General features: G+C 36.9%; 1 protein-coding gene across 1 annotated transcript; it reads left to right on the top strand.

Moving 5' to 3' along the window:
• The first annotated feature begins 10,423 nt into the window (after nucleotides 1-10,423).
• On the top strand, nucleotides 10,424-11,791 carry LOC133795077 (uncharacterized). The gene has a single exon (XM_062232527.1). The coding sequence runs from the start codon at nucleotides 10,424-10,426 to the stop codon at nucleotides 11,789-11,791; it is 1,368 nt and encodes a 455-aa protein (XP_062088511.1).
• Nucleotides 11,792-16,907: the final 5,116 nt, after the last annotated feature.

Genomic DNA, 16,907 nt, shown 5'->3' with positions numbered 1-16,907 from the left:
ATCACTTCTCCTCGTCCATGCAAAGATGACCATGCAGTCCGTCTAGTGCCAGGTGCTCAATCGCGACAGGGAGATAAGGAGGAGGCTGATTACGCTGGAGGTAGTACTCATGCAGCAAAGGTAGAGCAAAAAAACGGTGTTGGGGCGGGAACCACTGGGTGGTCCCGCCATTCATCATGAGCATTTTGAGTTGGAATTGCCGAGGGCTTGGGAACCCTCGGGTTGTTCAGTTCCTTAAGGAGTTAGTTCTCCACAAGAGACCCATAGTCTTATTTTTGTGTGAAACGATTTGTAAGAAGGAAAGGATGGAATATGTTAGCAGAGTGTTGGGGTTTGAAGGGTGTGTGGTGGTGGAAGCTCAGGGGCACAGTGGGGGTCTAGCGTTGATGTGGAAGACCCAACATGAGATCCAGTTACGCAGTTTCAGCACTAATCATATTGATGTTGAGTTATGCATGGAGGGGCATCCAAAGTTTAGATTGACTGGATTCTATGGTGAGCCTCGTCGTCAGTTGCGCCACCAATCTTGGGCGTTGATTCGTCGATTAGCAGGAGAGTCATCTTTACCTTGGTGTGTTATTGGGGATATGAATAATGTACTGTCTCAAGTTGATAAGAGAGGTGGTAGAAGCTACCCTGCTTGGCTTGTTCATGGTTTTCAGGAAGCTGTCTCTGATTGTAATCTAATGGATATGGAATTGATGGGGTACCCTTATACGTGGGAGAAGGGTCGGGGTACACGGCACTGGGTTGAAGTTAGACTGGATAGAGCTCTCATATGTGGTCGTTGGCACAATACCTTCCCTCAAGCTCGGTTGATTAACATGGAAGTATCTTTCTCTGATCATACCCCTCTTTGGCTCGACATTGGGCTCACCAGGAGGAGAAGTACAACCAAGCGTTTCAGGTTCGAGAACGCTTGGGTCAGAGAACCTATGTGCCGTCATATTATTCAGGATATTTGGTTGCGGTATCAAGAGCACCCTTTATATCAGAAAATTAAGTGTTGCAGTACGGCGCTCTCAGAGTGGGGTAGAAATATCACTGGAAGTTTCAAAGACAGAATAGCTCAGTGCAACAAACTTCTGAGGCAGATAAAAGGAAGACGAGATGAGGAAGCTGTATTGAAGTATAAGGAGGTCCATGCCCAACTGTTTGAGGTGCTCTCACAAAAAGAAATTTACTGGAGACAACGGTCGAAACAACTTTGGCTTCAAGCAGGTGATCAGAACACTAAGTACTTTCATGCTTGGGCTAACTCAAGGAGGCGAAGGAATCAAATTAGGTCTCTAAAGGATGCTGAGGGCAGGATGGTTGATTGGGACGGTGGTCTGGACAATCTTATGGTTAACTATTTCGCAGAGTTGTTCACCGCATCTGACACAAGTTGGGACAGAGTCATTCAAGGCGTGCAGGGACGGATTTCAGAGGATATGAATCTTCTGCTGATGACCAGAATTGACAGGGATGAGGTGAAAGCGACTCTTTTTCAGATGCATCCAGATAAATCACCAGGCCCAGATGGATTCAATCCAGGTTTCTATCAGAAATACTGGGATATAGTGGAACCTGATGTGTTTAAAATTGTGCAGGATTTTTTTGAGAGAGGGGTGTTTGATGATCACCTGATGGAGACTAATATTGTGCTGATCCCCAAAAAGTCTCAACCTGAATCAATGACTGATTTGCGACCAATTGCCCTGTGTAATGTCATATACAAGATTGTCTCCAAGGTGCTGGCGTACAGGTTGAAGAACATTTTGCATCATGTAATCTCTCAATCTCAGAGTGCTTTTATCCCAGGTAGACTAATCACAGACAACATTCTAGTATCCTTTGAGGTGATGCACTATATGAAAAGGAAGACGGCAGGGCATAAAGGAGTAATGGCCATCAAGCTCGATATGAGCAAAGCATACGATAGAGTGGAGTGGGGTTTCCTCAGAGCTATGCTAAACAAGATGGGTCTTAATGAACACTGGATATCTCTGATTATGAGCTGTGTTAGTGCAGTGCGATATAAGATCACGACGAAGGGGAAAGAGTTGGGACCCATTATCCCTAGTAGAGGCCTTCATCAAGGGGACCCTCTATCACCATACTTGTTCCTTATCTGTGTTGAGGGTCTATCGACTCTTATATCAGATTTTGAGAGACAAGGAAAACTAAGAGGGTGTAAAGTGGCAAGAACAGCCCCGATGATTTCTCATATGTTTTTTGCAGATGATGCTTATTTATACTGCAGGGCTACGATGGAGGAGGCTACTAATGTTATGGAAGTACTGAAACTGTTTCAGATGGCCTCTGGTCAACAGGTCAATTTACACAAGTCTTCTGTCTTCTTTAGTGCTAATACAGATTCGGATAGCAGAAGGGAAATCTGCTCTATTCTAAATATGAACGAAGCATCTGACACAAGCATGTATCTGGGTCTACCAAATATCCTAGGCAGGAGAAAGAACGCAATCTTGGGGTTTCTAAAAGAAAGGATGCGGGCAAAAATACAAAGCTGGGAAAGCAAGTTTTTGTCCAAAGCAGGTAAAGAACTCCTTATCAAGTCTGTGGCCCAATCACTCCCATCATATGCAATGAGCGTTTTTCTTATTCCTGTGGGTATGTGTAAGGAGATGGAGCAGCTTATGTGTAGATTCTGGTGGAAAACAGGCTCAAGGAATAACAGAGGCATCCATTGGCAAAATTGGGATAAGCTCTCTATTCACAAATCGAAAGGTGGAATGGGGTTTAGGAGCCTTCATGATTTCAATTTGGCTCTCCTAAGCAAGCAAGGGTGGAGGCTTATATGTAGACCCCAAAGTTTGGTGGGTCGTCTATTCAAATCCAGATATTACGTTCAAGGTTCCTTCTTGTCAGCCGAGCTTGGGAGCAACCGAAGCTATGTTTGGAGAAGCATTTTTGAAACTATTCCTCTGGTTAAAGAAGGTGCCCGAATAAAGGTAGGAAATGGGGATTCAATTCGTATGGGTATTGACCCATGGATGCCGTGCGATACCCATTTTACACCTAGAGGAATTTATGATTCTTTGAAGAACAAACTGGTCCAATCTCTTTTGATCCCCGAAAAGAAGGAATGGGATAAAGACTTGATCCTAGATATTTTCCATCTAGAGGACGCCCATATCATTATGAGTATTCCCCTGAGCATTCATAGCACGGACGACACATGGTTTTGGGCCCTTGAGAAATCTGGTCACTTCTCTGCCAAGAGCATATATCGTATTCTGCAGGAAAGGAAGGAGGCAGCGGCTTTAGCGGCTCAAGCGGATACCTGGTTGAATTTGTGGAAGCTTCGAAGTCCTCCCAAGGTGAAAGACTTGCTTTGGCGTGCAGCAAAAGGATGTCTCCCCACACGATTGCAATTACATCTGAAGCATGTTGATATTGAGAAAAATTGCCCTTATTGTCCCAGTGAACCTGAATCTATTCTTCATTGCCTTATAAACTGCCCTTTTGTGCAGAATTGCTGGAGGTATTCTGGGCTGAAAGTTGTTTGTCCTTTTTTTGGGTCGTTTGCCAAATGGCTGGAGCAAAGCTTTAACAACAATGATGAGGACAGTAGGCAAAAAATTGCATCTCTGTGTTGGAGTGTATGGAGAACACGTAATGAACTTGTGTGGCATAACAAGAAGACATCTACAGCTTCAGTAAATATACTGGCCACGTCGATGCTCCACCAGTGGGTTCAGGCTCAAAATAAGGTCGATGTGCCACTTGCGGCCTTTTTGTCCAATGGAGATGGAGCAACTACCTGGCGGAAACCACATGGGAATGACATAAAAATTAACGTTGATGCCGCTATTTTTTCTGAAAGAGGCACATTCAGTTTCACGTGTATGGCCAGAAATGCGGTAGGTTATCCCATTGAGGCGTTAACTAGTTGTAAGCAGGGGTCGATCTCTCCAGAACTAGCTGAGATAATGGGCATAAGGGAGGCGTTAAGTTGGATCAAAAGGAAAAATTGGTCAAATGTTACAATTGAAACAGATTGCCTCTTGGTAGTTCAAGCTCTCCGATGTAGCTCTCCTATGGCATCTTATTTTGGAGATATTGTACTTGAATGTAAAACCATGTGGCAAATGCGTAGTGATATTTCTATTGTGTTTGTTAAGCGGTCTGCGAATAAGGTTGCTCATGCTTTAGCTAGAGCATTTTGTTCCCCTGCTGATCGTGCATTTAAGGTTGGGGAGATCCCAGCCTCTATTATGGATGTATTGTTGAATGAAGTTTATTAATAAAGCTTATAATTTTTTAAAAAAAAACTAGCTTTAGAAAACAAAAGAGAAAGTCAATTGTCACATAATGAATTAATAGAATTAATTTTGGTGTGGGTTGAAATATTAGAAGGACAAAGTAGTTTTCTCAAGTAGTCATGTTTTATGCATATAATTAGGAAAAGTAATGTAATTAATTTTCAATCCACATTTGCCTACAAATAGGGCGGTGGAAATCATTGTAAATATTATCACAATGATTTTTCATTTAACTATCATTTATTTTGATTCAGTATTGTTAGTCAAATCATTAGTTAACATTATTAATATTAATATTTACATAACATTAATATTTATATGTTAATTAAATTAATTATTGAGGATTGAAAATGATAAAAATGAGAATATTTTTTTTTGGAGTAAAATTTAGTCCAAAATGTGATGTAGAGATTGGAGATGAAATAGATATTTGATGTGATAAAAGCAATAAAAATTTTAAATTAAAATTATGGTTGAAGGTGGCTAAGACATATTAATCACTCATTCTATAATTGATTAAATTTAACTATTTTAATTTTTAAATTATTATAAATAGAATCATATCTTATTTAATGTGTTCCTGCTAGACAGGTGCAATTTATTTTACAATAGTATTTGCATTAATTTCTGTGTAATGATACTCCCTGAAAAAAAAAAAAAAAAAGGCTTTTATCTTAATTTACTACTGTTTTGACACAATGTCATTGGTTTAAAATGGCACATGGCTTCTCTAAAAAAAAATAGAAAGAAAAGAAAAAGACACATGAATTGGAGCTTGAATTTGCTTTGTATAGAACGAACCGAATCGCAGTCATAGACCGAATCGCAGTCACAGACGTCTATCAATATTCATTAATATTATAAGAGGGTTGAAATGTTCACCCAAATATTAAGCATAATTTATAATCATATTTATTAAAATTAATATTTAATTTTTAAAAAATATCATTATATATAATATTTAGTTGCTTATTTTAGATACACATTTCATTACTCATATTATAAAATTAAATGATAGTCGTTTCTTTATTTATATGTACAAATCAATCCATCGAATTGGATTAAATATTGTGTGGTGTATGAAGTACGAACTGCTTAAGAATAATAATATAATATATTAAATAAATATATTAGATTATAAACAGTTAAACCTACAAACATATTTTATGTTTAGAGAAATATTAATATTAATAATAATAATGATCATTATAATGTTGAATGTTAATACCTTTTTATTTTGGTAAAAATATTTGTTCTTAGTACAGTAGTGTATTACAAATTACAAAAGCAAATAATGGACTGCAAGACAAATAAAAGTTCAGTCACAATTGTAGCAAGGCAAAAAAGAAGATTATATCAGGATTTTAAATGTCATACGTGAAAATTAATGGAGGACAGCTTACATACCAACATAAAAAGAAAACATCACTATTTGGTAGTAGTACATCTGAAACTTATGATTCTAATTATTATTTGTTTGTAAAAAAGTAGGCCACAAACTCAAATAGTTAAAGTTATAATGATCATAAATACTTAGAGCACTCTTAATAGAATTAGCTATTTCTTTAAAAGTATATCTAAGAAGTCCTCCATTGACTGTTTTATTCTGGATTTATTTTACCTTCCAGCTCCAATACCACACCAAATTTGGTCACATTTATAGAATATTATTCAATATGTAAATTATATTTTATTATTTTATCATTTTTTTTTACTAATTATAAAGTTGACTAAATTATGGAATGCATGTTCAAGAGAGAGAATATATTAAAATATAAATTATAATTTGATTTATTATTATTATAATAATGTTATAGGCAAATTCGACTAATGCTTTATTATAATAATATATTTGTTAGTAAAAAGTATGTTGCCTCAACAAAAAAGATAAAAATTATTATAAGTCTAAGCAAAATAATACAAATAAATAATAATTTATCAAATAATGTTATAACTCTATGACTGATAATTACAAATAAAATAAAAAAACAAGTAAAAAAAGAGAATAGAGAAATACAACTCTAAACAAAAGTTACAAATAAAGTAATAGCGCTTGTAACAAAAGAAATAAAAGATTACAACTCTAAACAAGAAATACAAGTAAATAGAAAAATAAGAGTAAGATGAAAATCAATTATAGAAAGACACAACAAGAACTAAAGAAATAACGCTCTAACTTACACCACAAAAGTGAAGAGTATTGTGGATTACCAACTTGAACAATGTTTGAAACCTTTGTCCAAAAGCTTACTTTCCCCTAACTCAAGCATTAAGGGAACTCTCACAATTTCGAAATAGCTTTATGAAATTATCAAACCTCTCGGTGTTTTCTAGCCAAGTGCTCTAATAGATAGAAAAATTGTGTCTTACAAATGAGCAATAGACTCCTATTCATAAAGTTTTGAAATACCATTTGAATTTCAAATTCCACCAACCCCTAAGGTTGTTAGCAATGTTTAATTGGATGTTTATGAAATTAAAAATGAGTTTTGAGAGTTACATGAGTTGTTGGAACCGTTCAAAGTTGAATTGGAAAATTGACTTTAGCTATCAGCATCACTGGCCGTGGCCAGAGCCATTACTAGTCGTGGCCGTGAGCTTCTGTTCCACAGGCCGCGGCCAGGAACACAAGTGGCTGCGACCACAGCCTCTTTTCAGCACAAATTTTGTGCAATTTTCCAAATGGTTCCAAACTACTCCCAATTGATTTTGTAACCTCCAAACACATTATTGGGGTTAAAACCAAGTATCCAACAACTATTTTACTTATGACTTTGAGAAATTCAACTCAATATTGTGTAACAACAAATCTACACAATAATGAGCAATATTTGAGAGTTACAAATTTGTTACTAAAATTCTAACTCTCAAATATGTTACATATTTGTATTACACACTATCCAAATGTTTGTAACTCTCATTTGTATGTAACAACATGTGGCACTCTTTGTTACATTTATTTAATCTAATACATTATGTTATAAATAATATAACAATATTTATGTTGTATATATTAGTTTAAGTTAATATATGGTTGAATAAAAAAAATTATAATATTTAAATGATGTAGAAAAATTATAGAGAATCTCATGAATGATTTAATGTAAAAGTGTGAGATAAAATAAAATAAAAAAGTAAGGTTTTTTAAGAATAGAGTATAATACCCATTATGAGTACTCTTACAAAAATAAATTTGGATTTTAGCGTTTGAAAATTTGATGATTTTATAAAAGTTAGAATATTCATAAATATACTAATATAATCTATTAGAAATTAAGAAAAAAGAAATAGTTATTTGCGGCAAAAACCTTTATTCTTTCATAAAAGTTGTGACAAATCCTCAAATTAAAAGTTTTGGTGGCAAAACTCCATTCCGTTAATGTTTTGTTACAAGTTACTTCTTTTAAGTGTTAAATGTCATGTAAGCAAGTTAAGTGTCATCTAAGATACACGTGACAACACTTTATAAGAACACATGTAAAAAATAATTAATTTTTTTTTAAATAATAAATTTAATTAATAAAAAAAATTAATTTAAAAACATTTTTTCAATTTTAAGTTTTGTTTAATTTTAATTATGTATTATTATTATTTTAAAACATTAAATTAATAGAAGACATAATTAAAACACTAAAACAAAACTTAAAATAGAAAAAACAACTTAAAATTTTTTAATTATGTATTATTATTATTTTAAAACATTAAAATAATAGAAAAAATAATAATTAAAACACTAAAACAAAACTTAAAATACAAAAAATAAATTTAAAAACTTTTTTCAAAACTTAAATTTATTTGAAAAAAGTTTTTAAATTTATTCCCTTCAAAATTTAAATTTATTTGAAAAAGCTTCTTAATTTTTTATTTTAAGTTGTTTTAGTGTTTTAATTATTTTTTCTAATATTTTAATGTTTTAAAATAATAATACATAATTAAATTAAACAAAAAATAAATTGAAAAAAATTAGAATTTATTTTTTTATTAATTAAATTTATTATTTAAAAAAATAATAACTAATAATTTTTTGACACATGTGATACTATAAAGTGTTGTAACGTGTATCTTAATTGACACTTGTTTACATGACATTTAACACCTAAAAGAGATAACTTATAACAAACTATTAATGGAATGAGGTTTTGCCACCAAATTTTTTAATTAAAGAGTTTGTCACAACTTTTGTAAAAAAAGTAGGGAGTTTTGCCTTATGTATCTAAAAAAGAAACATCAAACAATCATGTATTTTTATAAGAAATTATATTCTCACATTCACGTATATTTTCATCTTAATTTATAGTTTTGGAATTACGTTTTCCTAAATTATGTGAACTTGTGATTCGAGTACCAAACAATTTTGGGGTCAATTTTGTTCTCTTTGTGAGAAAAGCTTAATTTTGTCTTGTTGGTCTGTGCTGCTTGTTCACGTTTTGAATGGCTTCATCCAGTTCTCAGGCCGAATTGGAAGAAGAGTTTGGGGGAGTATTGTTGGAAGATGAGGAGGTGGGTGGACTCTCGATTGAGGCGGTGGAGGAAGATGAGGCTTTCGATGTACGGTGGTGTTTGGTGGGCAGGTTCCTCAATGCGGGGATCATTGACACACTGGAAATGCAACATATGATGGCTTTTCTGTGGAAGCCAGGGAAGGGCCTTTACGTGAAGGAACTTGGAAAGAATCTGTTTCTTTTCCAATTTTACCACGAAATTGATATTCAAAGGGTTATTGCCGGAAGCCCTTGGACGTATGAACGGAAACAACTGATTTTTCATAGGCTCCGGGAAGGTGACAACCCACGTATGGTGGCTCTAAACCGACTGGACCTTTGGGTCCAACTATTTGACATACAACATGGATTTCGTTCGTTTTCTGTCGTTCAGAGCATCGGCAACTATATAGGAGAGTTTGTGGAGTCTGATATTAACAATTTCTCTGGGGTGTGGCGTGAATACTTACGAGTTAGGGTGACGGTGAACATCACCATTCCTTTGAAAAGAAGAATGAAGATCCGGAAGAAGGATAGCAGTGAATGGTTCTGGGTTAATTTCAAGTATGAATCGGTACCCACTTTCTGTTTTATATGTGGTATCATAGGTCACTCTGAAAAGTTTTGTGCCTGATTATTTGAGATGCCAGAAGAGGAAATAGAGAAGCCATACGGAGTTTTCATGAGAGCGGCTCCGCGTAGACAGAAAAATCTTATAGGCTCGCAATGGCTTCGATCGGGGCGAATGGATGATCAAATGGAGATTAAGGGGTCTGGTGGTACGGTGAATATTCATGGTGCTCCAGGCGGAATAGCATCGGTGTTCTCTGAAGGAAATGCTACGGGCTCCGCAGGGGGTCGAGATCCGACGCCGAGAAAGGGTGGCGCTCTGGCTATTCCAGGTGGGGGTGTACGGCGGACCATGGCGGGGAGTTCGTCGGGCAAATTGACGCCAAGAGGCGTTACTGGGCGTAATATTCGGGATACAGGAGTAAATGGGCATATTGTAACAGATCTGGAACGGAATATTGAGGGCGATCTAGGCGAGACCCAGGGAGTAATCACGGGAGCAATTCGCGGAGATCTGGCCGAGGTTCATGGAGCTGTTAATGCTGCGATTATTGGAGCAGATTTGGGTGCAAATCATGCCAATTGTGGGCTGGAAACGGGTGGGGTGAATAAAGCATATTTAGCCGTTGAAGGAGACCATTTAATGCATGGAGAGAGAAGAGGAAGTCAAACCAAAATTCAGTTTTCTTTGCCAGCTGGAGATGACATGGTGACCGACTCTTGTAATGAGGGCATATGTATTCTGGACCCTAAGAGGCGGCGGAAAGAGTTGGGCCTTGGAGATGAATTTTTGGGCCATGATGGGGAACAAATTCGGGCTGGACTACATGGTTATGACAAGGAATTGGGCTCCAATTATGACAATGCAGTGGGCTTGGCACCAGAAAATGACAATATGAGTGAAACTTCAGATTGTGATAATATTTAAAAAAACGTGAAAGAGGCGGGTACCAGTGTTTGGGCCCGCCAGTCATTATGAGTCTGTTAAGTTGGAATTGCCGGGGGCTTGGGAACCCACGGAGTGTTCAATTCTTAAAGGAAATTGTTTTCCAAAAGCGTCCCAATGTAATTTTCCTTTGTGAAACTTTTTTTAATAAAGAAAAGATGAATGTGATCAAATGGCAATTGGGTTTTGAAGGAATTTTTGTTGTCGATGCGCATGGGCACAGCGGTGGTTTAGCTATGTTATGGAGGAAAGAAGAGGAGGGGAGGCTCCTGAGCTATAGCAACAATCATATTGATATGGTATTAAATTTGGCGGATCACCCAGAATTTCGTTTAACTGGATTTTATGGAGAACCTCATCGCCATTTACGCCAAAATACTTGGAGTAGACTCCGTCAACTTGCTAGCGCTTCACTGTTGCCATGGTGTTTAATTGGTGATCTTAACAACATTCTTTATCAATGGGAGAAAAAAGGAGGTCGTGCTTATCCCAGTAGGCTCATTAGCGAATTTCATGATGCGCTTGTTGATTGTGGCCTTAATGATTTGGAACTAGTGGGCCACCCTTATACATGGGAGCGTGGTAGAGGCACTTCCAATTGGATTGAAGTGAGACTTGATCGCGCACTCTTTTCTCAAACTTGGAGATCTATTTTCCCTGGCGCTAAACTGGTCAATGTAGAGATCTCGACATCTTACCACTCTCCCATTTGGTTGGATCTTGCGTATCGGAGGAGGGATCCTTTTGTGAAGAGATTTCGGTTTGAGAATGCCTGGGTTAGAGAACCCATGTGTCGTCAAATTGTTCAAGCTAACTGGCTTAGCTACCACACGGTTTCTCTCCATGATAAGATTAGGTGCTGCAGTACTGCCCTTGCTGAATGGGGTAAGGATATCACAGGCAATTTCAAAGAGCGTATCAACTCTTGTAAAAGATCACTTCGACAACTTAAGGGGTGTAGAGATGAGGAGGTTATCCGCCGCTATCAGGAGGTTCATAGCTGCCTTTTGGAGGTTCTTGAGCAGAAGGAGATATTCTGGCGGCAACGCTCGAAGCAACTTTGGTTACAAGCAGGTGACCAGAATACCAAATTCTTTCATGCTTGTGCTACCACTAGAAAGCGAAATAATCATCTCGCTTCTCTTAAGAATGACCAGGGTGTGTGGGTGAATTGGGATAATGGGTTGGATACAGTTATAGTTGACTACTTCAGGAACATATTCTCGGCCTCACAGACTAATTGGGAGAGGGTGATTGACTGCGTCCCGGAGAGCATCACTGAAGAAATGAACATGGAGCTACTTGCCCCGGTGGAGGATAGTGAAGTGAAGGAAGCATTGTTCCAAATGCACCCTGATAAGTCGCCTGGGCCAGATGGATTCAATCCGGGTTTTTATCAGAGATACTGGGACATTGTGGGCTCAGATGTGATTCGGTTAGTGCAGCACTTCTTCATGTTTACTGAATTCCCAGTTCATCTTAGTGATACACATATTGCTCTTATTCCAAAAAAGGCAAAACCATAATCCATGGGAGATATTAGGCCTATCGCTCTCTGTAATGTGATCTACAAAATTGTCTCTAAAGTTGTTGCCAACCGTTTAAAAAAGGTGCTCCACTTTATAATCTCTGAGACTCAGAGTGCTTTCATCCCAGGAAGGCTGATAACAGACAACATAATGGTCTCCTTTGAGGTCATGCACTACCTGAAAAGAAAGGCTGCAGGCAAGGAAGGATATATGGCACTCAAGTTGGATATGAGTAAAGCATACGACAGGGTGGAATGGGGCTTTTTGCAAGCCATATTGAGAAAGATGGGGTTCAGTGACCATTGGACCAGACTGGTAATGCGATGTGTGAGCTCAGTTTCCTATAAAGTCATTACAGGATGCCATGAGTTGGGGCCGATCATTCCTAGTAGGGGTCTACGACAAGGGGATCCCTTGTCACCATACTTGTTCATTATCTGTGCAGAAGGATTCTCAGCTCTTATCTCAGAATATGAGAGAAAAGGAAAATTACACGGTTGTAAGGTAGCAAGAGGGGCGCCCACTGTATCACACATGTTCTTTGCAGATGATAGCTACTTGTACTGTAAAGCTACAGAGGAATCGGCTAGAAATGTGATGGAGCTGCTACATCATTTCCAACTGGCTTCGGGTCAACAAGTGAATCTGAGCAAATCTTCTGTCTTCTTTAGTATGAATACGGAGTCTACTATTAGATCCAATATCTGTTCTATTCTGAAGGTGACAGAAGCTGGGGATAGTAGTACATATTTGGGGCTACCCAATATCTTGGGTAGAAATAAAAATGTTATTCTGGGCTTTCTGAAGGAGAAGATGAGGAAGAAGATTCAAAGCTGGGAGGGAAAACTCTTATCTAAAGCTGGTAAGGAGTTATTACTTAAAACAGTGGCACAATCATTACCAAGCTATGCTATGAATGTGTTTTTATTACCGGAAGGGTTATGTCGAGAGATGGAGCAGTTGATGGCCAGGTACTGGTGGAAATCTGCCTCTAAGAACAGCAGGGGTATTCATTGGAAAAGTTGGGAGAAGTTTTCAACTCACAAATCGAAAGGTGGTATGGGCTTCCGAAACCTGCATGATTTCAACCTAGCGCTTCTTAGTAAACAAGGTTGGCGCTTACTGTGTCGACCCCATACTTTAGTGGCTAAGATCTATGCAGCAAGGTATTTCACTGGAGGTAGTTTCTTGGCTGCAAAGCTAGGTAGCAACCCCAGCTTCATTTGGCATAGCATCATTGAAGCTAAGGAGATTATTCAAGCTGGTGCGAGGAGACGGGTTGGGCATGGGACATGCATAGATATTACACAAGATCCCTGGTTACCATGTACAGCTAACCCCAGAGTCAGTACTATCCACCCTTCTTTGACTAATCAGAGAGTGGCTTCTCTGATGACCACTCGGAGGATTGCCTGGGATGAAGATTTGATTAAGGATATGTTTAACAGTAGAGATGCCCAGCTTATTTTAAGCATTCCTTTAAGTGCTAGTCGCCAGGAAGATACATGGTTCTGGGCTTTTGAGTCCTCAGGGCGTTTCTCAGTAAAGAGTACTTATAAATATTTGCAACTTGGAGAGAATATGGGGATTCAGACCGACCATGAGAGTATTTGGAGCAAGATTTGGAAGCTGCGTGTGCCTCCAAAGGTTAAAGATCTGCTGTGGCGAGCAGCTTCAGATTGTCTTCCCACTAAAGCTCAGTTGCGCCTGAAACATGTGGATATTGATGCCACTTGCCCTCTGTGCAACAATGATCGTGAGTCCATATCTCACTGTTTAGTGGAGTGCCCTATAGCTAGGGCCAGTTGGAACCGCACAGGTATTGGAGTCAACACTCATGTGGAGGGTACTTTTGCAGCATGGCTGACGTCTGCCTTTCAGTCTCATGATGGGGATCAGTTGAAGGTCATTGCTATGATATGTTGGGCACTGTGGCGCGTGCGGAATGACAGCGTGTGGAAGGCTAAGCAAGCGAGAGTGGTGAGTGTGTGCAATTTGGCTAAGAATACACTGTTTCAATGGACTAAAGCTCAGGATAAGTTGGAGGTTCCTACTGCTGCTTTCTTGACTAAAGATGATGGGGCAGAAAAGTGGACAAAGCCAGCAGAAGGTGTGATTAAAGTTAATGTTGATGCCGCTCTGTTGTCGGATGAAGGAAATTTTAGCTTTGCTTGTGTTGCACGCAATGATCAGGGGCATGCCACAGAGGCCATTTCATGTTGTAAGCAAGGGGAGACGACCCCTGAAATGGCTGAAGCTATTGGGGTAAATGAAGCTTTGAGCTGGATTAAAAGGAAAGCATGGAATCAGGTTATTATTGAGACTGATTGCCTTACTGTGATTCAAGCTCTTCGAAGTTCAGTCGCAATGGACTCTTACATTGGGAGTATTATTTCTGATTGTAAGAGTTTATGGAAGGATACGCTTATTTCTATTTCATTTGTTAAACGATCTGCAAACTGTGTTGCTCATGCCCTCGCAAGAGCATCCCGTTTGGTAGCTGATCGTGTTATCAAGAGTGGTGATTTCTCTCCTGCTTTGCTTGATGTAATGTTGAAGGATATTTGCTAATAAAATCCTTTTTTCAAAAAAAAAAAAAAAAAAAAAATTATGTGAACTTGTGAAGCCTCTTAAAAAATGCGTGTTACTTGTTAGAATAATTAATATCTTTTTTACTAATTGTCGTAAAACCCTCTATTTTAGTACTTCAATGGAGGAATTTGATTGGAAATTTAAAAAAAAAAAAGAACATTAGCTTCAAAATCAATTCCTTTAGAAGGCCGCGCCCATTATTAAAATAGTTAATAATTTGATTTATTAATATATTCTTTTAATAGAAAAAGAAAAATAATCATTTTAGCCTTTTTTTTTTTTACAAAAAAAGACCCATTTCTATATATAAGAATTATATTATATTTATCTTTCAAGTTTCAATACATAATATAATTTATAAAAACCAAATGAACTCATCCTCTGTTGAAAATACATACTTAGTGACTAATTCAAAAAATATCCATAACAACAAAAATTAAAGTTAATCATTTGTTATCTTAAATTGCCCATACGTTCCTCTTCTACAAGTTTCCAATCAAAGTTTTTTTTATGTCCTCGTTTATAATACAGTAATATATCAATTTTTTAAAAAACAATTTATAAAATTGATCAATAAAATCAAAATTTTAAAATAAATGAAACTCAAAACTAAAACTATCATAGTTTTTCTTTATAAAAATATTATGTTTAATTAATGGGAATTTACTCATTTGGGACCTTCTGTTTTTGCAAAGTATCGTTCTGATACCTTATGTTTTTAATAATGCTCATATGGTACTCCGTATTTTGACAACATAGACATTTGATATCCTAATGGATAAAATTTTGTCAATATAACAAAACTGTTAGCAGTTATATATAATTTGTAGCTCGTATGACTGTGAGTAATTGAATTAATTAAATTTGAGTTTAGGATATCAAATATGTACAATTATAAAATACAGGGTACCAAATATGAATGATTTAAAAATGCAGGGTACAAAATATGTATGATTTCAAAATGCAAGGTACCAAATGAGCATTATTTGTAAACACATGGTACTAAGATGATACTTTACAAAAACACAGGATACCAAATGGTTACCTACCCTTAATTAATCAATTTATAAATTGTTTGCAATTTATTATAGATATATCAATAAAAAAAGAAAGAAAAAAGACATGGAGGTAGCATAAACGACTTTCAAAAGTGGGTTTGAAAGAGTTATTAGGACTCTAGTCAGGATTATAACTATAAAAACATAAGTGAGATTGGAAGAGCAGGGTTATAACTCATTCTTGAGGTACTATTGGTTAATGAAATGTGGTTAACACGCTAGAAAGAGGTCTTTCCACGATGTATTTTATTTAGGATATATGTAATGCCCCAAATTTTCTAATAAGGTTTAGGACCTTGATTAGGAGACCGGGAGGGTCATAATTGATTTATTGTGTTATTAAATGATAATATGCATGTTTTTGTGTATTAAATTTGCATGTAAACTCATTTTTGAGTAATTGGGTGATTATCATATTTTGGCCATTTCAGGCATATTTGGCATATATGTGATATGTGTGTAGTGCTTTATTATTGTTTGGTTATGCTAGGGTTACTCATCACAAGACGATCCTAGGAGGTAAGCTAGTGGGAAAGTCACAACATGATTTATTCTTGACTTAGATTGAGTCAAGGGGTAATTAGAGCATTACCAGATTATTGGGTAATGAGAATTAATATTTGGTGATAAATTGGGAGTTAGTAAGATCATGGGGAAATTCTGAAGGTTTTGACTATAATGTTCCCGGGGGTGTTTTCGGGAGCTCGAGTACTAGGTTTTATTTGAGGTTACTTAAACTTGAAGTAACATTTTAAAAGAATAAAAAGAACGTTCTATACGTTCTCTCTTCCTCTAAGTTTCCTTTTCATCTCTCGATCGTGTTTTCGAAGGTAACTTGAGTTCTAGGACTCGGATTCAAGCGAGGATCGAGGCATAGCGATCCTAGGGAAGTTAGAAGCATTTTAGCCGGAGGATTTAGTTGGAAACAACTCAATTGGAGGTAATTCAAGTTTTAAGTTTTAAGTTTTTAAAGTTTTTAAGCTTGAATTGGACTTTGTGTGTTTGATGAGTATTTGATTGAATTGAAGCTTGGGTTTTATGGGTTTTGGATCATGGGGATGTTTGGGAACTTTGATTTTTGATTTTAGAGATGTTTGGATATGTTTTTGGAAGGTTTTAAAAGGTTAAAATCGGGGTTATGGCTGGTTCTGGGTTGGGGTTCGTGACCCTGTTCTTGGGCGCTACGACCCTAGTTCGAAGAAGCTGGTGGGGGCTTGTTGGCTGTAACGTCCCTAAGGTAGGGTACGTCTGCCACATACTCGTAATTCTAGGGTTTACGAGTATGTAAGGCACTTGACCAAAAGAATTAAATAAAATGATACGAAGAAATACAGAAAAATTTAAAACTTTTATATAAACTTATTAGAAGAAATTATTACACGTATGAATACTTTAAATTTAAGGCAGCCATATGAAAACTCTAAACCATTATTGCATTGCTACTGAGTCCGTGCTCCACAAGT

The sequence above is a fragment of the Humulus lupulus genome, chromosome 8, assembly GCF_963169125.1.
Source record: "Humulus lupulus chromosome 8, drHumLupu1.1, whole genome shotgun sequence".
Classification (NCBI taxonomy): domain Eukaryota; kingdom Viridiplantae; phylum Streptophyta; class Magnoliopsida; order Rosales; family Cannabaceae; genus Humulus; species Humulus lupulus.
This window is presented reverse-complemented; position numbering and strand designations above follow the sequence as displayed.